The sequence below is a fragment of the Emys orbicularis genome, chromosome 9 (genome assembly GCF_028017835.1).
Source record: "Emys orbicularis isolate rEmyOrb1 chromosome 9, rEmyOrb1.hap1, whole genome shotgun sequence".
Taxonomy (NCBI): domain Eukaryota; kingdom Metazoa; phylum Chordata; order Testudines; family Emydidae; genus Emys; species Emys orbicularis.
Genome location: NC_088691.1, coordinates 4504341 through 4529777, shown reverse-complemented (window position 1 = coordinate 4529777; position 25437 = coordinate 4504341). Strand labels below are relative to the sequence as shown.

Genomic DNA, 25437 nt, shown 5'->3' with positions numbered 1-25437 from the left:
GAGGCTATGACTAAACTAGTTTTCAGTATGTGCATCTCATGAAAAATCTGCATCCCAAGGCTCTATTAAATCATTAAAAAATGGAAGCAATAAGTATCTTGGCAGTAAAGGACAGTTTTTGGCAGTGAAACCAAATGTTGGTAAAGGAGAAGTGTTACACTTGCATAGCTCCCTGGAATGTGCTTCCATTGTGAAATCTGTCAGAAAATATTAAATAGGAAAGTAAATTTAAGAAATGCTGGTTTCTCTTTGTATGCAGCCCATTAAAAAGAACAAATTTATTTTGTTAATGAGTTTTAAAACTTGGTTGGGAAAATTATGCCACATATTCACTATAACCATCTTTATTTGCTGATAACATAAGGACAGTGCTAGTGAAAATGTTAAGATTTGCAGTTCATTTTTAGGAATTCCAAAAATATTCCACAATCTCCAAAATAACCTTATATATTTGAATTAGACTATACACATTATGATTAAAATAAAAACAAACTGATTGCTTTAAGAAGCTTCCCATCGTTAGTCATTTGACATTTAGAACTCAGTCCTATTCCTATTGAAATCAACTGCAAAATTCCTATTGATTTCAATAAGGGATCACACCTGTTGGTGGCTATCCATCTAGCTACCACCCTACCTTTCTCTGCGATTTGCCCTCTTTTTTAAAAATGCATGACCAGTTTTATCTTAATGACTCCTCCCATGGGTTAATTACCCACTACACTAGAGTTCACAGGCACAGGGAAAACATTTCTTACAAAAGATATGATACAATAGATAACTTCAGTAGTACATTGAATTACTTCATTAGATACTTTGCAGAAGTTAAGAAAATGCTACTTTTCCATTTTCAAGAGGCAGAACTACAGACTTACCAGTTTAGTGCCTCTTTTTATTTCCTTTTGAACATCTTCAATAGAAAATCCACCAAGACTCTCATTATCAGAGTGTGAAGATACCAATGCAGACGAAAATAGCTGCAAGTTGTGTAAAAACAAAACTTAATTTTAAAGGGTTTCCAGTAATATGGAATAATTATATTTGTAAAAAGGAACAATTTCAAAATAAAAATAAACAGTGGTATTAGTAACATATACCACTGCCACAAGTGGGCTGAAATCATTCAGGATTTCGTTTGTTTACATAATGTAGTTAACAATTGCTTTAACTTTCTTTTTCTCTGTTACTTACCATACATTTGTGATGTGCTGCCACCTTCTGGTTTTCAGACATCAATAATTGTCCACATTCATTATCTTTATTAGACCTACAAAAACCACACTTCCGTTGCCTTGAAGACCCTTTTTTCTGTCCAATTGAGCTTGTCATGATTTTTAAAATGGCTTTAGAATGACACTTCAGTCCTCACAAATGCTACAGAGAATAAAAATGTCCAATAGTGATGTTAATTTCAACTTAAATAAATTTAAATTATATTTACTCAAGTTACTTTGTGTTTCTCTTAAAATACCTGAAACATCCACTACGTCTCAGAGTGGAATATAATTTGTCTCATACACACAGCTAGAGTATAATATATGAATAAACATGTATATTGCAAAAGCTGTATTTCCCAAAATCTTTATAAGACTGTGGCAACAAGGCATAAAATGGTCCCCGAAGTAAGAGAAGTTATAAAATTTATACAAATGTAAAGGCTGAGGAGAGAGGAAGGAGAAAATTAAAAATATAACAAGTATAGCAATCATTAGGGCTCTTAGGGAAATCCTGATGCAATACGGTCTCATTCCATTTTCTTTTTATTTATTACAGAAGCACGCTGCACAAGGGGAGCTTTACCTTAGCATACAATAAAACCCATTCTACTGAACTCCTTTAGAAGCACCAATAAAAAAAAACCTAGGCTACAATCTATAAAAGCTAATAAGTACTGAATTTAAATACTCGTATTTGTAAAGATGAAGATGAGTAACTGTCCTTACGAGATGAGAAGATAAAATTTTACCATTTTAGGTATTACACAGATACATTGTGGCTAGTTAAAGTCACAAAGTTTTAGAGGTGAATATTTGTGACTAATATGCTGCAATAGAAACCCTTTAAGATCCAGGGCCCTTTTTTGCAACCTTACCCTAATTCTGAATATGTGCATGACAACAGCTGTTCTTATCCTAAGAAAAGTAATTTAAAATTAAACTCCACATAAATCACATACTTTTTATGTTTTACAAGCAACATAGTTAAAAATACAACACCAAGGCCCCAGTTCAGCAATGAGATTCACATAGGTGGATCCACTTCAATGAGGCTTCATACACGAATCTGTCTAGGAGGCTCTCATTGCAAGTTTGGGCCCTAAAACACCCAATATTCAAGGATACACACTTTTTGGACCCAATCTAAAGTTGAAGTTTGTGTCCATTCACCTTTATATCTCTAAAAGAAAACATAACATAATATAAACATACTATAATTTATATAATTAACATGGTCTAATTCGAGAACCTAAGTAGCATGCTTGTTTACTGCTTTTCCTCTCTGAAGATCTGGATCTCAGTATTGTTCTGGTCACATAGGCAATGAATATGGCTCTCAGCCTTCGTCTCCAGTAGACGCCCATCTAAATCAGGAAGACCACTACATAATTCAGAACTTCTACTAAAAAAGGACCTTGGCTACAATGGCAGAGGTGTCATAGGTCAGGACTGATTTGCAATTATACAACAGACTGGTGAAATTTGCATAGCCGAACTCTGCGTGGTTCTTGAAAGTGCTACAAGTTCCTCACTTTCCTAGACACTAATATCACTCCTTATTTTTATTACAGAAAGTTGAGGAATAGTGCTAAGTTTATATGCCTCTATATATAAAATACAGTTAATGAAGATCCTTTAAATTCTCATGTACTGTTATTCACAAATTTTCATAGATATAATTTAAAAACATTTTTTCTTGCCATGCTTAATACAAGATACATTTACATTTTGATGTACGAATGTCTTATCTCTAGTGCTTGTTCTTTTTACTGTTTCATTTACTTCCATTTTTAACTATAAAGCAATTTACTAGATTGGTGACACATACTTGTAACAAGAATGCATATATTCTAGATCTAGCTGATTTACACACACAAAAGTGCCAGTGTGAATAAATGAGTCACACCCTTTGCAGTGGCAACAGAGAACCCTTAAATGTTAAACACAAAAAAATTGACTTACTATATTCTTCTAAAGAGAAATCAAAATAAAATAACTCTGTATTTCATTTATTAAACAGCAAGAAGGGCTGGCTTTTGAAGAAAGGAAAGAGACTTTCAAAATGTTCTTGAATTCTTTCAAAATCTAAATGAGATTTTGGAAGCAGGAAAAAGCTTCAGAAGAACAGAAGGAAACTATATAAAAAGATTTTTTGTTCTTAGGTCACATTCAAAAGCTTTACATAAATCATGCAATAATGGGTTGGAGATATTGTAACTAAATTTAAAATGCAAGAATAACTTCTGTTTTGATATAATTAATATTACAGCAATTATATACATACATATATATACACACACACACGTACGTACGTACATAAGGCCAAGTGCATTCATTGTGGGTTAGCTTTAATTTGACTTTTTTTTTTTTACATTGCATTTAATTTTTCTTACTTTATTTTCTTATTCAGGAACTAATTCTTGTAGCAGCAACAATGAGTCCTTATAAAAGTAACTTAAGAAATTTAAAGTCAAATTCTGTCCTTGGATGTGTGTTCATAAGTCCCATTGGCTAAAACAGGAGTCATACACACAGTCATATGGAAAATTTGGTTTAAGTATGTCAATCACTCTTGCTGCTACATCAATAGACTCTCCCTTTTAATCTCAATCTGAATGGCAAACTAAGATTTTGGAAAATCTGAATAATTCATAACAACCACGGAAGTCAAAATGATTGCTCACTTTAATATTTTGCTTCTTGGAAGCTACTGATAAGAAATATGTTCTTCACAGATGGTTGAAGTCACCTAGCCTTCAGCATTATGTTGTACAGTGCATCTAAGTCACACATATAATAAAGTACATGGTTAATAGGGTATGTACTATGGTTTATATGATCTTACTCCTTGAAGTAATTTTTTATTTTTTATAACTTAGAAAATGATGGTAATATGTGTTCCATTGAGGAGGTGGTCTCTGTTAGCATAGCAATGAAAAGATGCAACTAACTGGCTGAAATTGTGTTTTGGCATGATTATTAAAATACTTTAAAATATTTTTTAAAATGCAAGTACAGCAAAAAGCAAAGATTAGGCCAGAAAGGTAACACACATTCCTATCAAAATCAGATTTTATTATTCCCAAAGTATTTTTAAAGGAAACCTAAAAATGCTCTAATTTTGTGCTATTTGTTTGCATGTGTTTTCTGTATACCTAGGCATTTGTACATTATTTATACATTTTTAGGGCTTGCGGAAGAAATTGATTAGTACAAGTAGTATTTTATCCATAGTACTGACTTTAAGTTACATTTGTTCACCTATGATGTATATTAACCTGTTTTCATAGCATATGCCAATCTGGTATGTACTGGAAATCCTTTCCTTCTATCATAGGGTGCACTCGGCATCCTTTTCACATGTATATTTTTTGTATAAATTCACATCACAAACCACCATGGCTTGCAGTGAATGTATATTAACACAGGTTAAGAACGAGCAAGCTATTTAGTAGAGAAAAATTGCTAGGTTTAGATTTTCGATAGAGTACTTACAAATAAGAAATCTATCTGACAGTGTTTCAGAAAAGCAGAAACCTTTATTTTTAGCTCTATTTTAGCTAATTTACATTTTCTGAAAACAGTTAGAACCAGTTGCCCTGCCACATTACAGATCCATAATCCTGAATGCAAACATTTAAAATCTTGCCATTTAATTTCTTATTGAAAATAGTTTAAGAATGTCTAATCCAGATTACTGACTAAACACCAACCTACTTCTCACTTGAACACCAAAACAGGTACAATTCAAAATCAGCAAAATAGTCTTCCAATCCACTTTTAAAAATAAACTATAAACTGGGTTGTTGTTTTTTTAAAAACGTGACGTGTACATATATCCTTGAACTGAAACCTTACTCACCAAGTTTCAGTCAAAAGCAAGATTTACAGTTACGCTATAAACCCTGTAAACAGAGGTATATCACAGAAACATTGACTATGGAGACCAGTACTAGCAACCTATTTAAAAGACACAGATGAGTATACTTTAAAAAAAAAAAAAAAAAAAAAAAAAAGCTGTACTGGGGTCATGTCAATATCTTCCAAGATCCTATCTAAAGGGTACCTAATTCCACAATAAAATCTCTTATAAAATGAAAGCTGTGATAAGAGATTCTCAACTACAGAAAGGGATTCTTTTTGTAATTCTCTCTTCAGAATTTGTTCATCTGTGTAGTTTAATTGATGCATATTAAGACAGTACTCAAGCTCATTTTTTCCTTCTTGATATCTTTTTTATTTTTGTAAGAGTTTTTCCACACAAACTACATTAAGCCCTGCACTTAGTTTTATTGCCATCTTCTATAGGACTAATTCTAAATGCGCAACAAACAAGCATACTCCTCTCGTCCTCACATGAAACCTTGCAAAAGATGAGCTTGGAAGCTTGAATTCATAACTTTGCTAGACACTAAAAATCATGGTCTTAATAAAGACATTTGATTTACCCCTTATTACAACAATCTGTAACTCACTAGTCCCCCCCCCCCCCCCACTTTTTGTCCTATGTATACAAGGATGTTAACAGTCCACTTCACCTTGAATGGCCCCTACGATCTTGCATTCAGCTGTGACACTGAGTACCTTTCCCAGACCTGAGAGAGAGCTCTGTGTAGCTTGAAATCTTGTCTCTCTCACCCCAATAGAAGTTGGCCCAATAAAAGATATTCCCTCATCCATCTTGTCTCTCCAATATTCAACATCTCTCAGGGAAAAAAAAACAAGGAGGGCACTATCCCAATATATGAAACATTACTCAGCACTGAGGGAGGGAAAGAAAGATAAGAAAGGAAGTTCAAGAGCTTTTCTTCATGCTCTATTTATTAGCTAAAGTCAGGCCCAAGCTTGCTATTTCTTACAGAGAATACTGGATTACAGTTTATATGCAAGGCTCTCCACAGGGAAGTTTAATTGTTTTGTTAAAACTATGGATTCTTCATGATTAGAGGTGCTATGCAAACACAGGATTGTTTGGGTTTTGTTTTTTTAAAACATGTAACAGAATTTGAGACAACTGGGAGAAGCACAAGAGAAACATGCCTAGATTTTTTTTATTTAAACCTGTTAGAAGTGACTTTGGATACTTTCAGATAAAAAACAAAAACCCATTTAGGCAAGTATTTTTACAAGTGACTGGTGATTTTGGGTACTCAACTTGAAGTACTTTAAAGGGGCCTAATCTTCAGAAAACGCAGATTACCCATCCTCTGCCAATCAAGCCCCTTTAAAGTATCTAGTTGAACAATGAGCACCCAAAATCATTAATCACATGAAAATCTCAGCTTTAAGGTATATGCAAACAAGATTTTCCACATACTTCATACCTACAGAAAACACCGAAGACTGAAAGAGAGGTTGGTGTAACAAGCCTGCAGCAGATGACTTGGATTGGTTTTCAGGAAAGTTTGGGGTTCCCACCCAGGAAGGGGGCGTGGAGACCATGAACTGGGGCAGCCACCTCACAGGAGGAGGGTCAAACCCTGGCTTGAATAGTTTGGTGGGGCAGGCAGCTAAGCCACAGAGCTGAGTAGGGTGCCCCTCTCAGAAGGAAGAATTCCCTCTGCCGTAGCCGGCAGTGTCCCTGGGGTGGGATCCTCAAGCGGAAATCGATCCCTACGGCTCCCTGCAAGGCAGGGGCGCTTCCCAGCTGGATGATTAACGCCAGGAGAAGACGGGGGCCCTGGGAGATGGGAGAACAGTCTAGGCTTGGAGGAAAATGACCCCCCGTTTTGGGGTCCCCTTACAACAAGGGCACGAATCCCACCGGGCGCAGGGGGATCGTCGGGCCCTTCGGGAGCTACCCCGGGACGGGCTAGGGTCCGCCCCCCCCCCAGAAGGGCGAGCCCCCGCGAGGCTTAGGGGGCTGTTCGCCGGCTCCTCAGGCCTGAGCCCTGGCGGCCCCCCCAGCTGAGGGGGCGCGCGCCGTGGCGGGCTGGGGGTCTCTCCCCAGGCGGAGGGGCCGGGCAGGGGCTCCGCCGCCGCCCACAGGCGGCTGGGCCGACGCCGAGCGGTGCCTCCCTCAAGTGTGCGCGGCCACTCGCTCGCTCACTCACCCAGGTGGGCGGGGCGCCGGGGAACGAGGACTCGGGGGCCGCTCGCCGCTGGGCACTCAGAACCGCTCGCTCGCTGGCGCTGGGACCTTCCCTTTCATTCGGGGCAGGGGACGCTGCGCCGCCGCCGCCGCACGCACGTCTTCGCGCTGGCGCCAAGACGTCACGGCGTTCCAACCGGCGCCTGATTGGTGCACGAGGCTGCGAGGCGCGGCCGAGAAAGACTGGTCCCGGAGCGGCCTGCGGTTCTAGCGCAGGCGCACACGAGCATCCGAAGTCGTCGGCTGCCGGGGAGGGCGGTGGGGGGCGCGCGCGGACGCGCGAGAGAGAATCCGCGCGTGCGCAGTTGGACCTGACAGCTGGCGGGGATGGGGAAAATGGAGAACCCGCGCGTGCGTAGAATGACCTTTGGGTACACGGAGGATGAACCGCGCATGCGTACAGATCATTTTGAAGGCTGCTGGGGGTAGAATGAACTGGAGGTTGGGAGGCTGCGCGTGCGCATGACTGAGCTGGCTCTGCAGCAGGGCTGGAAAGCCTAGTACCTCATACACCAGGGCAGGGCCTTGCCTGCTGCACTCCCACCACCAGACCCCCCCTTAGGGCCCCAGGGATGTGCTCTACAAAAAGACAACCCCTGCCTCAAGGAGTTCACAACCTGCCCATGGCTCGTGTGGCACCTGCTCCTGCTGGTTACATTCACACAAAAGCTTTGCTTAGCGACAGATCCATTGCATCAGGACACAGCCCACCAAACTCTTAAAAGCATGTCAAGAGGGATGTAGAGGGAAAATCTGCTTGCCTTGCCTGCCTCCTGTTCTGTTGGTAACATGCTCTAGCATTGGATAAAGGTTTTATTTCCATCTCTAATCAATAGCTACCAAAAAGCAACACATACCCAAGCTCCATCAGACTTGCACTCTGATGCAAACCCTTAACAGTGACCTCAAACACTCTTGCATCAGCAGATCAGCACATCTAATGATCACATCATCTGGGAAGTGATTCTGCCTTAACATTGCTGAGGTTGCCACTAAGATTTGGTCTTAGAGTGCAAACTTGATGAAGCTGGAATATTATTTTTTGGTAGTTAGGTCACCTGTGTCTGACCCTGTGAAGCCTACATTCAGACTTGCCAATGTATGACAAACAAGTGAAATAAAGTATGCATCACACCGTAATACAAAGATGATAGTAGTTTTTAGGTTAAAAAAGATGTTTTCTTACTGCATGAATTAAATAAACCAGTAGCTCTCAAACTTTTGTACTGGTGCCCCCTTTCACATAGCAAGCCTCCGAGTGTGACCCCCCTTATAAATTAAAAACACTTTTTAATATATTTAACTCCATTATAAATGCTGGCTGCAAAGCGGAGTTTGGGGTGGAGGCTGACAGTTTGCGACTCCCATGTAATAACCTTGCAACCCCCTGAGGGGTCCTGACCCCCAGTTTGAGAACTCCTGAAATAAACCAAAGTAAGTTCTAGTACATACAACCATAGAATCCCCCACTGTGGGCTGTTAACAGGGTTTAACTCTGGGCTTTGAGACTCAGCTCAGTACACTTAAACTACAGGAGTAATTGCTAGAGGACCTGACACACTTTCAGTGGGTTGGTTGCACGCTATTTGTTAGTAGTAGAATGGAGGTCAGGAATCCTAGGGGCAAAGCCACAGCTGGTGTACATTGCACTTAAGTCAATGGAATGATGACAGTTTACATCAGCTGAGGATCTTGTCCCTGGACTCTAGCCCTGGTTCTGGGAGGACAATGTGGTGTAGTAGTGGTTAGAGATAAGAAAACCAAAGCACCTACATGTGGATGAATTGATCTGAAAGGCAACATAGCTGAAAGTCAGGCCTAACCCCCTTCAGGGCTTGTCTTCAGTGTAACAGTTAGCTCAAGTTACTCCATTTGAGTTAGCCTAGGTGGAGTGAAAGCATCCACACTGTGAAGCGACACAGAGTGATTAGATTAGAATCACAAATGTGCTAATTCAGCTCACAGCCAGTAGCTGCATCCTCACTGCACTGCTAGCTTGGGCATTAGCAGCACTCAAACTTCAGTCCAGGCCCCTTGACAGACCAGCTAGCTTGAGTTTAAAGCACCACTTCACTTGAGCTGGAGATTTTTGTGTGTGGACAGGAGTCAGAGTGGGGTGACACCCAAATTATACCTTGAGCTGACATTACAGTGAATACAAGACCTCAGAAACTTGAGTTGTATTCCCAATTTATTAATAATAATCATGTTTTCTACCATAGTGCTTAAGGGACCAACCTAGAATGGGGTTCTATTGTGCTAAGCCAGTGGTGGGCAATTTGCAGCGCACGGGCCGCATGCGGCCTATCAGGGTAATCTGATTACGGGCTGCAAGACATTTTGCTGACATTGACTGTCCGCAGGCACGGCCCCCCACAGCTCCCAATGGTCGCAGTTTGCCGTTCCTGGCCAATGGAAAAGATTGTGAGGGAGGAGGAGGGAACTGGGAAAAGCAAACTGGGAAAATGTAGTCTAGATGAAATTACTTTAAAGTTGGTTCACAGCTAATTGAAAGACCATACTCAAAAAGTAGTTATAAATGGTTCTCTGTCAAAATGGGAGGACATATCTAGTGGGGGTCCCACAGTGGTTTGTCACTATTCAATATTTTTATTAATTACTTATATAATGGAGTGGAGAGTATGCTTATAAAATTTGCAGGTGACAAACTGGGAGGGATTGCATGTATTTTGAAGGATGGAATTAGAATTCAAAATTACCATGACAAATTGGAGAATTGGTCTGAATTCAACAAGATGAAATTAAATAAAGGTAAGTGCAAAGTATTGGACTTAGAAAGAAAAAAAAAAAATCAAATGCACAATTACAAAATGGGGAATAACTGGCCAGGTGGTAGTACTGCTGAAAAGGATCTGAGGGTTATAGTGGATCATAAATTGAATAGGAGTCAACAAAGCAATGCAGTTGCAAAGAAGTCTAATATCGTGCTGGTGTACATTAATAAGACATGGGAGGCAATTGTCTGCTCTACTCAGCACTGGTGAGGCCTCTGCTGAGTACCGTGTGCCACACATTAGGAAAGATGTGGACAAATTGGAGAGTCCAGAGGTGAGCAACAAAAATACTAAAACATTTACAAAACCAGACGTATGAGGAAAGCTTAAAAAAAACTGGGCACGTTTAGTCTTGAGAAAAGAAGCCTGAGGGGGGACCTGATAACAGTTTTCAAATATGTTAAGTGCTGTTACAAAGAGGACTGTGATCAGTTCTTCTCCCTGTTCACTGAAGGTAGGACAAGAAGATTTAGGTTTTCTAACTATTAGGGGAGTTAAGTTCTGGAATAGACTTCCAAGGGAAGTTGTGGAATCCCCATCATTGGAGCTTCATAAGAACAGGTGGGACAGACAACTGTCCAAAATGGCGACACACACACACACACACACACACACACACACACACACACACACACACACACACACACACACTTTTGAGCTTTCATAGAGTTCTTCAGGTCTGGGAAACATACTCAGAGAATCACAGTTAAATACAAGATGGAACAGATTGTTGAGTGTAAGGCCTGGTCTACACTCGGGGGGGGGGGGGGGAAATCGATCTAAGTTACACAACTTCAGCTACGTGAATAATGTTGCTGAAGTCGATGTACTTAGATCGACTTACCGCGGTGTCTTCACCGCAGTGAGTCGACTGCTGCCACTCCCACGTCGACTCCGCCTGCGCCCCTCGTGGCGGTGGAGTACAGGAGTCGACATGGGAGTGCTCAGGGATCGATTTATCGCATCTAGACTAGATGCGATAAATCAACCCCCGCTGGATCGATCGCTGCCCGCCAATCCGGCAAGTAGTGTAGACATACCCTTAGTAGTTAACACATACTTCAAGGGACCATCCTCTCTCTATCTTTGGCACAAGTAATCTTAAAACCTTTAAAATATATAGGACAGAGATGACAGTTATGATGGTCGGCTTCAAGTCCTGCACAAGATCATAGTATACATCATGATGCTATATAGTCCAGGCAAACTTGGGGAGAAAAATGGTGCCAGGGAGTCAATTAATTTCTCATTCCAGTACAAAAGATGAGATTCAAAGGTGGAGGGGACATTGTGTGCCGATCTCAGGCTGATATTTGGCCCTATTTTATTTTAAATTTTGCAAACACTAGTGTCTCTACCTCTGTTACTAAAGGAACTTGAAATGAATATAGCCATTTGCTTTACTTTCTTATTGTGCAGCATTTAAGAGCTCTCTTTGGACACTTGAGCCTTCCACAAGTAGTAAATTCTGACAGTTTCTTTGAGAAGCTCAGCAAGGAGAATGAATTAATGAGTTTTGGAAATAACATATCCAGGTGGCTTAATATTTTATAATCTACATTTTCAGAGCCAGAGATTTTGAGAGTGATGGTCATGTGAAATAGTGTTAACAAAGGTATATTTTTAAGTTGCTAAGGCTACCACACTATGGCTGACTGATTGATCATAATGACTACATGACAACACAAGGAGATTCTAACTTTATGTTAACATACATTGGCTGCACTGGCCAGGAGCCCAGTGAACATTAACAACAATTGGATCTTCTAGAACTTCAGTATATTTGACAAGCTCATTACACAAACTCATTTATTTACTCTCTCCCATTTCAACAGAAGAACAAATGTCATAATCAAGCAAAAAGGAGTTAAATTATAAGGCAGAGCTTGTCATTTGCTCACAGACATAGCATTAATCCAGTTGCTGTATACACCACAGATTTGTATAAACAACATTCATCTTCCATCAAAGAGATGATCAGTTTATTTGGATTTTCTATAGGCCAGCTGTAGGGGAATACATTTTACAAGAAATCCAGTGTGTATATGTAACTTTTGATTAAAACAATGGGAAAGAAAGCACACTTTCTTTTCCTCAGAGTAATGGTCGATTTAAAGAAAACCCCATTACACAAGTTCCTTCAGAATATACCAGAAGAGCTGTTAAAAGATATTCTTAGAGGTTCAATTAGCCTGAAACAGTTACAACTATAGATCTACTTAACTGAAATAAAACTCTGAGCAGCTGGCTTCCCCACCATGTTTCAAATACAGTACACAAATGGTAGTGGATCAAATCTTATCCCCATCTGGGATTTGGCTTTATTTACAAGAGGAACTGGAAATGAAACATCAAATCCAGCCAAGCCTTCTCTCCAAGGCTGGCAGCTCCCCAGGCTCCTCCTCAAAAACTGCTCAGCCCATACCCTAGGTCCTCATTATAAAGCACTTCTACACCCTTTATATTTGTATGATTATCAACAGACATGCAATAATGAGTCAACAAACCTCACTTATTTTCCTGCCAGAAAAGGTGTGTTCTTAACTCAAGTGACCCAACTCTAGTTAACAAGCCTAGTTAACTAACTCAAGGTAAAATCCTTGTAAAGACAAGCCAGTTTGTAGTTTGCAAATGAATTAGGAGGTCAAGTTAAAGACAAGCACCCTCACTAAATTTCACTGAGTCTGGTATTTTCTTTTATAGAGTCCCATTTATTTACAAGGAATGTACAAAGTCCTGCTTCAACAAATGCTGGAAACACCAAAAAACAAGGGATAGTGACTTTGCTTAGGGTATGTCTACACTACAGCTATGGAAAATCTGCTTTACAAGAGGAGACTGAAAGAGTTTGGCTTGTTTAACCTAAGCCAACAAAGATTGAAGGAAGATAGGATTGCTCTCTGTAAACACATCAATGGGATAAACACCAGGGAGAGAGAGGAGTTCTTGAAGTTAAGGATCAATGTTGGCACAGGATCAACTGGATATAAACTGGACATTAACAAGTTTAGGCTTGAAATGAGACAATGGTTTCTAACAATCAGAGGAGTGTAGTTTCAGAATAGCCTCTAGTAGAGTAGTGGGGGCAAAAAACCTAACTTGTTTCAAGACTGATCTTGAGAAGTTTATGGAGGGAATGGTATGATGAGGTTGCCTATAAAGGCATATGGGCCATCGGTGACTGCTATTAGCAAATATCTCCAACTGCTGGAGATGGGACTGTAGATGGGGAGGGCTGAGTTACTAAAGAGAATTCTTTCCAGGCATGTGGCTAGGCAGGGGGAGGGGTCTCGCTCACATGCTCAGGGTCTAATTGATTGCTGTATTTGGGGTCAGAAAGGAATTTCCTCCAGGTCAGATTAGCAGAAACCCAGGGTTTTGGGCCTTCCTCTGCAGCATGGGATATGGGTCACTTGCTGGTTTGAACTAGCATAAATGGTGGATTCTCTGTAACGTGAAGTCTTTAAATCAATATTGGTAACTCAGCCAGAGGTTATGGGCCTATTACGGGAGTGGGTGGGTGAGGTCCTATGGCAGGAGTGGGCAAACTATGGCCCGTGGGCTGCATCCGGCCTGCCAGCTGTTTTAAGCTGGCCCTTGAGCTCCTGCTGGGGAGTGGGGTCTGGGGCTTGTCCTGCTCTGGTGCTCCAGCTGGGGCACAGGCTCGGGAGCCGCTCCACACGGCTCCCAGAAGCAGCTGCATGACCCTGCTCCGGCGCTCCAGCCAGGGCGCAGAGTCAGGGGCTGCTCCATGTGGCTCTGGGAAGCCGCGGCATAGCCTCCTTCTGGCGCTCCAGCCAGGGTGCAGGGTTGGGGGCAGCTGCACGCGAGTCCTTGAAGCCGCGGCATGGCCCCCCTCCAGCGCTCCAGCTGAGGAGCAGGGTCAGGGGCCGCTTCACACGGCTCCCAGAAGTCATGGCATAGCCCACCTCTGGCTTCTACGCGCTCCAATGGCCCCCTCCAGCACTCCAATGGGAGCTCCAGGGGCGGTGCCTGTGGACGGGGCAGCGTGCAGAACTGCCTGGCCATGCCTGCGCATAGGAGCCGGAGAAGGGACATGCCACTGCTTCCGGGAGCCGCTTGAGGTAAGTGCTGCCCAGAACCTGAACCTCTCCCCACGCCCCAACCCCCTGCCCTGATCCCCCTTCTGCCCTCCAAACCCCTCGATCTCATCCCGGAGCACCCTCCTGCACCCCAAACCCCTCATCCCCAGCCCCACTCCAGAGCCCACACCCCTAGCGCCTTCCTGCACCCCAACCCCCTGCCCCAGCCCTGATCCTGCTCCTGCCTTCCGAACCCCTTGGTCCCAGCCCAGAGCACCCTCCTACACCCCAAACTCCTCATTCCCAGCCCCACCCCAGGGCCCACACCCCACTCCCCCGCCCCAGCGCCCCCTCCCACATCCTAAACTCATTTCTAAAATGATCAGCAATGAACTAATTTAAACAATTTTGTTAAATATTTTTAGGTTTAAGAGTTAACAATCCAACAAAATTAATTGGGTGGTTCTTACTTCTCAGAGTTACTGTTTCAAGCTATCCATGGCCTCAAAAGGGCATAATTGCATCATTTTATGGGTGGTACATATTGTTAGGATTATCTTCACAAACATAAGGGCTGGGGAAATTATTTAATTAAAGCTTAGATTCTGGAGACCATATCTGCAGCAAGGGATGGAGTCCACCGCTGTGAACTAAGAAAATGACTTGCATCTGAAGAAGTGAGGTTCTTACCCACGAAAGCTTATGCTCCCAATACTTCTGTTAGTCTTAAAGGTGCCACAGGACCCTCTATTGCTTTTTAAGAAAATGATTTTATTGTCCTCACTGTAAGGCATATATTTTAGATAGACTATTATGACAGCAACATGGATGTAAAAAAATTAAAATCAGACCCAAAGTGTCTCAAGTTAAGCATCCAAAAGTTAGTGGACACCTCTGAAACTTTGGGTCTAAGCACCTTGCCCAAGGTCACAGATCTGGGACTAGAATCCCTAGGGTGGATCCTCAGTTGGTGTAAATGATCATAGCTCAATGCTATGATCACTTTCACCAGTGGAAGATCTGCTCCCACATGTCCCAACTCCCAGTCCTGTGCACTAACCCTAAGAGTTGCTGTATACTAGTACGTGACTAGACCCTTCACCCACACAAAAGGGCCACGTCCAGCAGGTAGAGCAATGGAGTCCCATTTCTTTTCTAGGCTTTCCCATAGACTTGCCAAATGTCCTTGGGCAGGGCACTTAAATTCTGTGCTTCAGTTTTCCCCACTTCTGGTATTGATGTAATACTTAACTTATAGGAATGCTCTGAGCCAAAATTCATTGGGCCAGATTCTCAGCTGCTGTAGCCCCATTGACTTCAGTGCAGTTAGTGCATTTGATAGCAGTTGAGGATCTAGTTCTGTAATGTTGTCCTCTACCACCTAGATCTTCAGTTAGTATAAATTGTCATACCTCCAGCTGCAGATATGTCCCCTGGATTGGACAGTGGTAGGTGCTTCAGAAGTGCCTTGATTGGTGCAAGTGCTGTAAGAGTGTGAAGTATATCACTGAGGATTAGAGTTCTAAAGCCATTTAATATTCAGCAGCTACGTAATTCAGCAATGCGGGATCCTCTTGAAGAATCAGACTATTGTTGAGCTGTGGTTTTAACCTCACTGTATCTTTTCCTTCTGTTTACACTAAACCTAGAAAGAATGCATTATACCTTTATTTATTCACCTTAACGTCATGGAGTATTTTCATAAACATTTCAAACACTTTCTGACACAGGTCTTTACTTTTGTAGTTAGTACGTAAAATGTATGGGTTTCATAACTGTAGCACCAGACTTTCTAATGTGTTGCACCAATACTACTGTATAGCTTTATAATTTACTGCGAAATACAATGCTGTTGTTTCCAATCTTTGTCCAAAACATTTCCCCACTTTAAAGGGCACTTAAGCAGAACGTCCAAAAGCTAAAATAAGGGGCAGCCTTCAGTCTTCTGTTCATGTAGAAAGATTCAGAAGTGGATATCATCAAGAACTACTGTCTGGCAAGCAGCCAGCCCTTTGATAAAAGGTGCAGCTAAAGTGATTTCAGTCATCTCTGACAAAACTCCATAAACAGCAAAATAACAGCCTGTGGCCTAAAGCTCACTGATATTTACACGCAGTATCATATACGTCATGTCAAATAATTCAATGAGGTCTCCAAAATACTATAAGAACACTACAGTTTAGGCAGCCCACTAGACAAAAGCTAAAAGATTTAAAAAAAAAAAAAAGTACTCAATGCAAACAAACTGTGAAATACATGTGAAAAACAATGTACCAGTTACAAGTGACATTTATAAGCCTACTTCTAGCAGAAACGATCATGCTAAAAATATGGCATTTGGGACTCTGACAATATTCAAGCTCAATATACTCTAGCCTGAGGCCTGTAAGGAACATTAGGATACTAAAGGCCTGTATAGTAAGACTATAAATAAGGTTTTCAAAAGTGAAGCATTTTGAATAAATGTTAACATTAATTTTTCAATTGTTAAATCAATACTAATCAAGGATTGATAGTGGTTTAAAGAGCAGAGGGCAGATCTTCAGCTGGTATAAACTGTCACAGCTCTGCTGACTTCAGCAGGGGAGCTGCCCCACTCCAACACAGCCACAAAAAGACTTCAGATTATTAGGTTAAGCAAAATTTGGGGTATTTTGCATTAAAATATTTACCCTTTGTCATGGGGCACATCAATCACTGCCAGACTGGACCTTCCTCCTGTTCGCTCTGGGAATTAGCTCAAGGTTGACACCCACATGTGCAGTCTGCACATCATCACTTCTTCTCTGCAGTCTGCCTGCGGCCCCTCTCACAGCATCCAGAACCGCAGCATCCTCTTTGTGACTCGGCCCTCCAGCCATGTCCCTATCAATGTTCCCCTGACCAGAGGAGTTTAGCTCCTACTCCAGCCACTTCCCCAGTGGCAACTGTAGTCAATTGTCTTGCCACTTCCCCAATGGTGAGTGGGGGGGACCCAGGCCCACCCACTACTCAACGTCCCAGACCAGGTACCCTCCAAATCACAGTCACTTACTGCATTCCTTTGCTTCTACTATCACTGCATTTCCCTGGGCCACTTCCCTGTGACTACAGCACCCTCCTCAATCCAAGCAGCCCATCCGGAGCTCCTTCTCTTCTCCCGGGGTTCCTGCCTATCCAAGATACTACAGGGTTGCAGCTTACTCCAGACACAATCCTCCCTTCTCAAGCTCTAAGCAGCTACTGAGCCTGCTGTGTCCTGAGGCTCTTTTTATATGGGCCTGCTGGGCCCTGATTGGCCACTCCTCCCAACCCCTCTCCTATTGGCTTCTTTTCGCACAGTCTCCTAAGGGCTCTATTAACCCCTTACTGGGCAGTGTGGGGAAGATGCCCCATCACACTCTCCTTCCCTCAAATGTAGGGGAAACAATACTGTAACTTATGTTAAATATGTGTTCATCCTGCCTACTTTATCAAGACTGGTTCGCTAAGACACCCAGTCCATGAACAAAATATGTGGGAACAAAATAGCACAGTGCTACAAATTGATCTACTTACTTTTTAATTAAGTTGGATTATATGCATGTTTCATGCCCCTCCCTCAAGGACAAGCTTGCTGGAGGGACATGAAACTTACACTTAAAAATCCTGCACACAGTACAATACTAGGCACTTCTGATCTGGGACTAAAAATTAAAATTGGCCTCCCATGTCCTTTAAAACCATGCAAGCAAATTGGGATCCTTACTGTCCCTCATAAAACACATTCACACTTAACATTCTTCCCAAAGTGCTGCATGGAGCACTCTGGCCAAAAAGGGTCAGAGAATAACTTTTGTAAAGGCGGAAGATAAGAGGGAGAGTCAGCCAGTTCCGCTGTTCAGTGGTGCTTACAAGGTAGAAGGCTAATTTTCATTTTTGGCCTCAAGTTGGATATGCTGCTAAATTAACGTACTCAAATTTAAGTGCACTTCAAGCACTTGCCTGGGAGGGAGTAGGAAAGGAAGGAGAGAGGCAGTAAAAAGGATCCTTTTGCACTGGAACAGGTGCAGTTTTAGTGCACAAAATGAGGGCTGGACGAAGCAGCACCCAGCTCCATGCAAGGTTGCTGCACAGCAACACACAGGACAGGGCTTAGACATGGGCAGGGCTGGCCTTACTATGAGGTGAACTGAGGCGGCCTCCTCAGGTGCCAGACTGTTGGGGGGGCACCACTAGGACCCAGACTGTAGAAAATTGTGTCTGCTGCTGGTGCATATATATTCTCTCTGCTCGAGATGCACAGAGATGGTGGAGTGCTGTGCTGGAGGAAGGAGGGCACAAGAGACATAACAGGCAGGCAGGAGAAAAGGTGAGAGGGAATAACAGAAAGCAGCAGGAGCTGCAGGGAGAGAGAGGAGAAGGAGCCTCTTATGTACCTCTCTAGCACCCCCAGGAGCCTGGACTGATTCACACCAGCTTCTCAGGGAGCTTCCTGTTTCCTGCTGCTTCCCTGAACCCACTTGCGGAGAACAGGCAGTCAACTGAAGTAGTACGAGCGAATTAGGCCCTTAAGAAGCTGATATCTTCCCTCACTCAGGCCTTGCTACCAGCCTGCTTATTTGTCCCCTTCAACTGAGTGTTGAGAGCCACTCTAGCTGGCACAGAACAGCAGTCATGAGTGAAAGAAGAAAACGCCCCTCTGGGGCAGCATTCAGAAAAAGAAAGAACGCAAAGGAAGCTTTTCTATCTAAGCAGGAAGGAGCTCTCCTGAGATACATAGACACAAATGTTCACAGTGACCCTTCCGGCCCCAGTGAGGATGTGAGTGGTGAGGAGATGCCTGATCTTCCAGTTAGTCAGAGTGCAGGTGACCTGGCAGCTACTGCAGCATCCATATCTCCATCTCAAATGGATGTAACCATGCACATTCCTGAAGAAAGGTGTAGATCAGAGAAGAGTTTGGTGGAAGCGCAAGAAACAGCTGCTGCTGAGTTTAGTTCCTTAAGTCTAGATGATCCAGGACTGTGGACCCACTTGAGCAGTAGCCTGAGAGACTTCCTTGTACTGCATGGGCCACAGCAAGTGAAAAACTTTATGTTCCCCAAAGACAAAGAAAATAGAAGTTTCCATCCAACACATTATTGGCATCAAATCCCCAATGGTGACAAAGTGGAGAGGCCATGGCTTATGTACTCAAAACCCCAGAATGCTGAAGAAGACCTACACCAGCAATACAGGGCACTAGAGACAGTGTTGACACATGATGACGTGTGATATTGAGGCGAGTGATTTAGGTGATGAACTGAAAGCCCTTTCAAGATACATTTCAGCAGGATTAACTCCAAAGGCTGTTCTGGAATATATGTGCACAAATAAGCTGACACCCTCTTTCCAAATGCTTTTGTTGCTCTGTGCATACTTCTAACACTTCCTGTAACAGTTGCCAGTGGAGAACGCAGCTTCTCCAAGCTGAAGTTAATAAAAACACATCTACGCTCCACTATGACAAAGGAGAGGCTGGTCGGCCTTGCAACCATCTCAACAGAGCATGAGCTGGCCCAGACTGTGGACCTTCAGCAGGAAGCAGTTCAAATCTTTGCAACCAAGAAGGCATGGAAAGCACCACTTTGATAATTCAAACAGATAAAAATGCCAGTGTTTACTATGCAGACAAGAAAAGTTACATTTGCTGTTCAGGCGTTTAAAAGTTAAGTGTTACTTAAAATTTTTGAACAAGGCATTTTAAGTTGTTAGTTCTCCTTTATTGGGGTAGGTAGCAGAGCAGTACCATGAGAGGAGTAGAACAGGAAGAAGGCAGAATTGAGACCTTTCAAAATTTTGGCCCAAGTGAGGGGGCCTAGGGGCATCATTTGAGCTCCCCGCCTCAGGTGCCAAAATGTTGTGGGCCAGCCCTGGACGTGGGACAGAGTACAAAAGCCCATGGAACATATCCACATTCACTCCGCAGTCTCCCTCCTACTTCCAAGACGCCAACCCATCTCCAAACTTGACTATTCAGGACAGCCATCAGAATCTACATGATTAAATGCCACTTTCCTGGACCAGGTTTTTGATTCTCTCAATCTGCTGGACAGCAGGGTTCTTCCCAGCCTGCTTTGGAAGTTTGGGAAAACCACTCAGCCCCCATTTACAAAGACATAGCCTCTACCCTTAGGATGGGTTGCTTCTATATTTTTACAATTGTATTTATTTATTTTAACTAGTTATTCTAGCACTTAAGTAAATTAGCAGAAACATTTCCTAGTTTAAGGTGGCTTTCTGCACCCCCTCTAAGCTATTCAGAAGAGCATTCATCCAAGGTACAAAACTGTGTTGAAACTTTGGGAGTGGAATGGACCACTCCAGTAGAGATTTAATTTCCATTAAATTCCTCAGTGAAAATGCACTCACTCTTAGAACGGAGGGCCAGGCAAAACCTGGCCAATACCTTTGAAATGGGTTATTTTTAAATGTATCCCCCCTTATAAATATGAATCATGGAACAGAAGCCCAATAGCCTTTAAAAATCACTCATCTCCTCATATAGTCGGGGTGGGGGCGGGATTTTCTTCTCAACCATGTGCTTTAGGTTCTTGATTAATATGAATCATGTAAACAAAACTTAGTTTTAGTGCTTATCTCTGCAGCAGACTAGAAGCAGTCTTTCTGTCAATCAGCTTCTGAGTTCTCCCCCTTTGAAGGAAGGTCAATAGAACACAGCCTTCAAGAGAATCCAGCAGGTATCACTGGTGATAACTTCCATACAGAGAAGAGGACAGAAGTTACAAAATGAGAGAGAGCAGAGTGAAAAAGAACTTAATTGGTTGATGTAAGAAGGCATTTGTCTCCAGAATCAAGGTCTGTCTCTACCGATGATAGGACAAAGAAAATGGCAAGAATTCTACAGTCCCAGCAAACAATCCCATTCCCCACTAGGAAACAAACCTACTTATTATTTTGTGATAAGTGTTGGAGATGCACAATATAAAGTACTTCACACTTTATTATAGTGTGTATTATTATTATTATTATTATACATTCCAGCTAAATATTTTGGGTTGCAGATATACTTGAGAAACAAAAGATCAGAGTTAAAGGAAGTATTTTTTCACACAATGCACAGTCAACCTGTGGAACTCCTTGCCAGAGGATGTTGTGAAGACCAAGACTATAACAGGGTTCAAAAAAGAACTAGATAAGTTCATGGAGGATAGGTCCATCGATGGCTATTAGCCAGGATTGACAGGGATGGTGTCCCTAGCCTCTGTTTGCCAGAAGCTGGGAATGGACAACAGGGATGGATCAGTGGAAGATTACCTGTTCTGTTCATTCCCTTTGGGGCACCTGGCATTGGCCACTGTCGGAAGACAGGATACTGGGCTAGATGGACCTTTGGTCTGACCCAGTATGGCCGTTCTTATGTTCTAACTTTTTGGGTGTTATAACATATAAACAAGTAATACTTATTGCTTGATTGAAGGTTTAAATGAGCTCAGTTCAAATTACATACCACTTGCTTGACTGATATAAGTTACATTTATAACCAGACAAAGCATGAGACTTTTAAGGGAGAGTAAATATATTTAGGTGATAGTTTTATAGAAACTCCTAGCCAAAACAGGTAAAATGCTATAATAAATTAGATTTTAGATGTAGCAGTACCCCAATATTTGACATTCTAAAAACACATAAGGCAACAATTAGTTAATAGTCATTTCATCATTTGGAGTGAATAGAACTGCATGATTCATTTATTTACCCAATTAAAAGTCAAGAAAAATGTTACAATGAAGAGGAAAGAAACTATAGGAATTATCCTACACCATTCTAGATTTCTACACTTCTGCTCTCAGGATAGTTTCTGGAATTTAGTTTTTTCAGCTTTTGAGAGGAATCCTTTTGAGCCAAAATTAAAATGAGAATTTAAGTGACTGTGTATAACACATACATCAATCATCAATTTATTAATAATACTTTATTAAATAAATCATTCATATTCATACTCTCAGTAGAGAAAGACCGTAGTTGTAACACACAGACTGTTTAGAAAAAATTCACTAGCTCCTCTCACATGCAGGTGCACTATTTAATAATTAAACATTTAGTAGTAATATTATTTCAAATTAAGGTATAGATTTACAACCTTCTCCAAAAATCAACACATAATTTTAACATGAATTTCCAAGAGATTTTAAAGAGAAAAAACTTTGTTACAACAGTTATGAGCAACAATATAAACTGCAAACCAAATGCTATATTAACAACAACATGATTTTTAGCAAACTGTAAGAAAGTAAAATCTGGGTACAGCAGATTTTAAAGGTTCTAGTGGAATTATGCTTCAGAGCTGTGTAGACAGTACACCCTGCTGGGTAATCAAAGGACCTGCATGTGATATTGTCTAAACTAAAGGATTGGTACTGTGGCAATGGATACACCCGTACAGACATGAACTATCACAGGCAGACCAAACAGAAAGAAAATCAGAGCTACAAGTCAGGACATTGTAGCATTTAAGATGACTGGAACATGTCAGAATTTGTTTATTCAGCATTTGTCAATTCATACATCTAAAGAGTGAGGGATATAGAACCCGACATTCAAATTAAGTATCAAAGCCATGATTTATCTCAGTACAAACTAGTGTTTCCTCTCTACAAAGCAGTTCTCCAGGAGAAAGGAGATGCATATTACTGCAGGAAGGGTATAATGGATGTCAGTGGCATGAAGACTTACAGGGACGCTCTTGTCAAAGAATCAAGGTACAATTTCACTCAAACAAAACTCTGAACAAAGTTATTTTAAAACTAGATAGTGTTTTACTGTCACACGTGACTGCCTTAAAACTTAACAATAAAAGTTCAACATTAAACCAAGAAGCATTTGAAAAGTAGAAAGTCAAGTAAAACTGCAAATATAGTTACTAGGGCTTTTTGACTGCAACTAGCAAGGATTCTCTCTCCTTGTTTTATTTTAAAGAAAATCTACTCTCAGATTGTCAAATATATTAGATAATGGTTGGGCTGAAAAATGTTTCCTAAGTATTTCTAAAGCCTTAACATTCTTAGCATGCAAAAGTTTTTCATCACTCAGCTCACTTTTAACATCCTCCAGTTCTTTTTGTATGTTTCTTATTTTTAAATCATAATGCAGTTTCACCTTTTCTATGCAGGCCTTATTTCCAAGATCATGTTGCTGTTTTAACTTCTTAACTTCTTGTTGTAAATCCTTGTTCTTTAGATCCAAACTCTGAATTTCTTTTCTTGCCTGAAGCAGCTCTTCATTTAAGCTGCTTATGTTTGCTGATTTTTCATGTAAATGTTGTTTTAAGGCTTGAAGCTCAAAATCTTTTTTTAAGCTGTCCTTTTGAATCTGCTGTAATTGGGTATTTTTGCAGCGAACCTCTGTTTTGGAGTTTAGAAGTTCTTGTTCAGCATTTTCAAAGTCCACTTGTATTTTTTTGCATTTAGCTTTCAGTTCCACTAACTCTGCATTCAAAGTGGACAGCTGAAGTTTCAGAGAAACTCCTTCCACATGGTTCTTGTGCATTTCTTGTCGCAAATCTGCTAATTCCTTTGCATTCCAGATACAATGACCCTCTGTTTTCTTTAAGCTTTCTTCAGTCCCAACATCTAAATTACCAGCTCCACAGCAGGCAGAATCCTCTTCTGTTTCCTTCTTTGAAATGTTTATCTTTGCACCTACTATGTTTGGTTCATATTCTCGTACAATGAGTTTGGAAAAACATTCTTTCTTTTTGAGCCTTTTTTCTTCTTGAAAATTTTTAATTGCTCTATTGTAGATTTCTTCCACTCTCTTTGCTCTCGCTAAAGCCAATTTTTCAAACATCAGAGATTCAGGCTGATAGGCTTGACTAAAAAAATCTTGTGCACTAAAATGAGGAGAAAATAACTTCTCCACCCAATGTTTACCTTTGTTCTCCATTTCTATGGTTTCCATTGCCTGTTAGTAGAAAAATAAAATCAGTAGCTGAAAGAACACATTTAAACTTTGATGTGAAGTTTCATCTGAAAGAAACTAAAATTATTAGTAATTATAATTTGTAAAAATTTAGAGGGCTAGCTTCAGGTACCTTTACTCATGTTGGGTAGCACTTTACTCACGACTTCAGTGGGCCTACTTGTGGAGTAAGGTGCTTTTCAACATGAATAAGGGTATCAGAAACTGGTCCAAAGTTACTAGTGTCATAACATACTAACTATACGGAAGCCCTGCTCTGTTTTAACTGTCTATATGAAATTAAACTACCGGTAGATTGCTTTGAAAAAACAGTTTAGAGATTGATCCTGTTAAAGAAGAGCTTATATTGTTCTTATATGGGGCAAATCCTAGTTTTTAAACCAGGTAAATTTTCTATTGCCTGTAATGAGAGATTTGCCTGAATGTGGATTGAAGGATATGAATCATATTTTCTTTGTTTGTAAATTGTTTTTTTTTAAACTGTATCACTAAAACTCTTTAAAGGTGCTTATTCAGTTAACATCTAGACAAGGATCTGAATATGTGACACACCACAGTATGTAAATGCTAAGTGTTTAAAAATTGTGGAGATGTAGTGCTTATTAGAATAAATTACTGAAAAGCTGCACATAATATGGAGAGACTATACATAGACTTCCTCCTGCAACTCTGAGAATTGCCCTGCAAAATTCCTGATATTCCAGTCCTCATCCTCTCTAAGCACAGACTATCAGTTGTGTAGCAACAGTTAGTTTTGCTATGAGAATCAATGTTTTAGGGACAACAATAAGATTCCCAAATACTTTTCACTAGAGACTAAATCAGAATTTGACTCAAGATCGCCAGAGGAGAAAGATTTATGGATTAATCCACTGTGCTATTTACTCCATGTTTCCCTGTACTATCATCACTGAACTAAGAAGATGAATCTAGGGTTACGCATGGTGCTAGGAATATTAAGACAGTTACCATTTTTATTTGGATTTACATTGAAATCCAAGAACAATAACATGAGGCAAAATATATTGAAAAGAGATTATGTCAGTTAGCTTCTCTAATGATTTGGCTGTCTAAACATATTGAAGAGTTTTATAAAACCAAGTAGGAATATAAATTGAATATGGACAAGCTATGTCTCAGGCACAAGGGATAAGTTTGTGGAGTAAGAGAGGTAATAATGATACTAGAATAGTAAATGCACTAATATTTCACTGATTCAAATTCAGAACAGCTCGGTAATGACTGAAAGATCTCCCTAATTCAGAGGTGTCTCATGTTTCAAGGATTTTCTCATGGAGTCACACTGAATATGATAATAAGGTACTGAATACATAATAAATTGAAGCTTA

At 41.0% G+C, this 25437-nt stretch overlaps 2 protein-coding genes across 4 annotated transcripts in view; both read right to left on the bottom strand.

Annotated features, from left to right (window-relative positions):
• Positions 1–7350, bottom strand: part of PHF6 (PHD finger protein 6) — a 33945-nt gene extending 26595 nt beyond the window's left edge. Inside the window, exons 1-3 of one of the 3 annotated variants that reach the window (XM_065410592.1) lie at positions 7271–7350; positions 1192–1374; positions 876–977 (exon numbers count right to left, since the gene is read on the bottom strand). In XM_065410592.1, coding sequence (XP_065266664.1) covers positions 876–977; positions 1192–1329 — 240 coding nt within the window. In that variant the 5' untranslated portion in view covers positions 1330–1374; positions 7271–7350. The remainder of the gene's footprint in view (positions 1–875; positions 978–1191; positions 1375–7270) is intronic. The other 2 variants (XM_065410590.1, XM_065410591.1) reach the window with 2 other exon arrangements.
• A 15730-nt stretch (positions 7351–23080) lies between these two features.
• On the bottom strand, positions 23081–24067 carry CCDC160 (coiled-coil domain containing 160). The gene has a single exon (XM_065410287.1). The coding sequence runs from the start codon at positions 24065–24067 to the stop codon at positions 23081–23083; it is 987 nt and encodes a 328-aa protein (XP_065266359.1).
• Between the last annotated feature and the right edge of the window lie 1370 nt (positions 24068–25437).

Excerpts from the sequence above, each read along its gene's own strand:
- CCDC160 (XM_065410287.1), bottom strand. The coding sequence starts at position 24,067 with ATGGAAACCATAGAAATGGAGAACAAAGGTAAACATTGGGTGGAGAAG.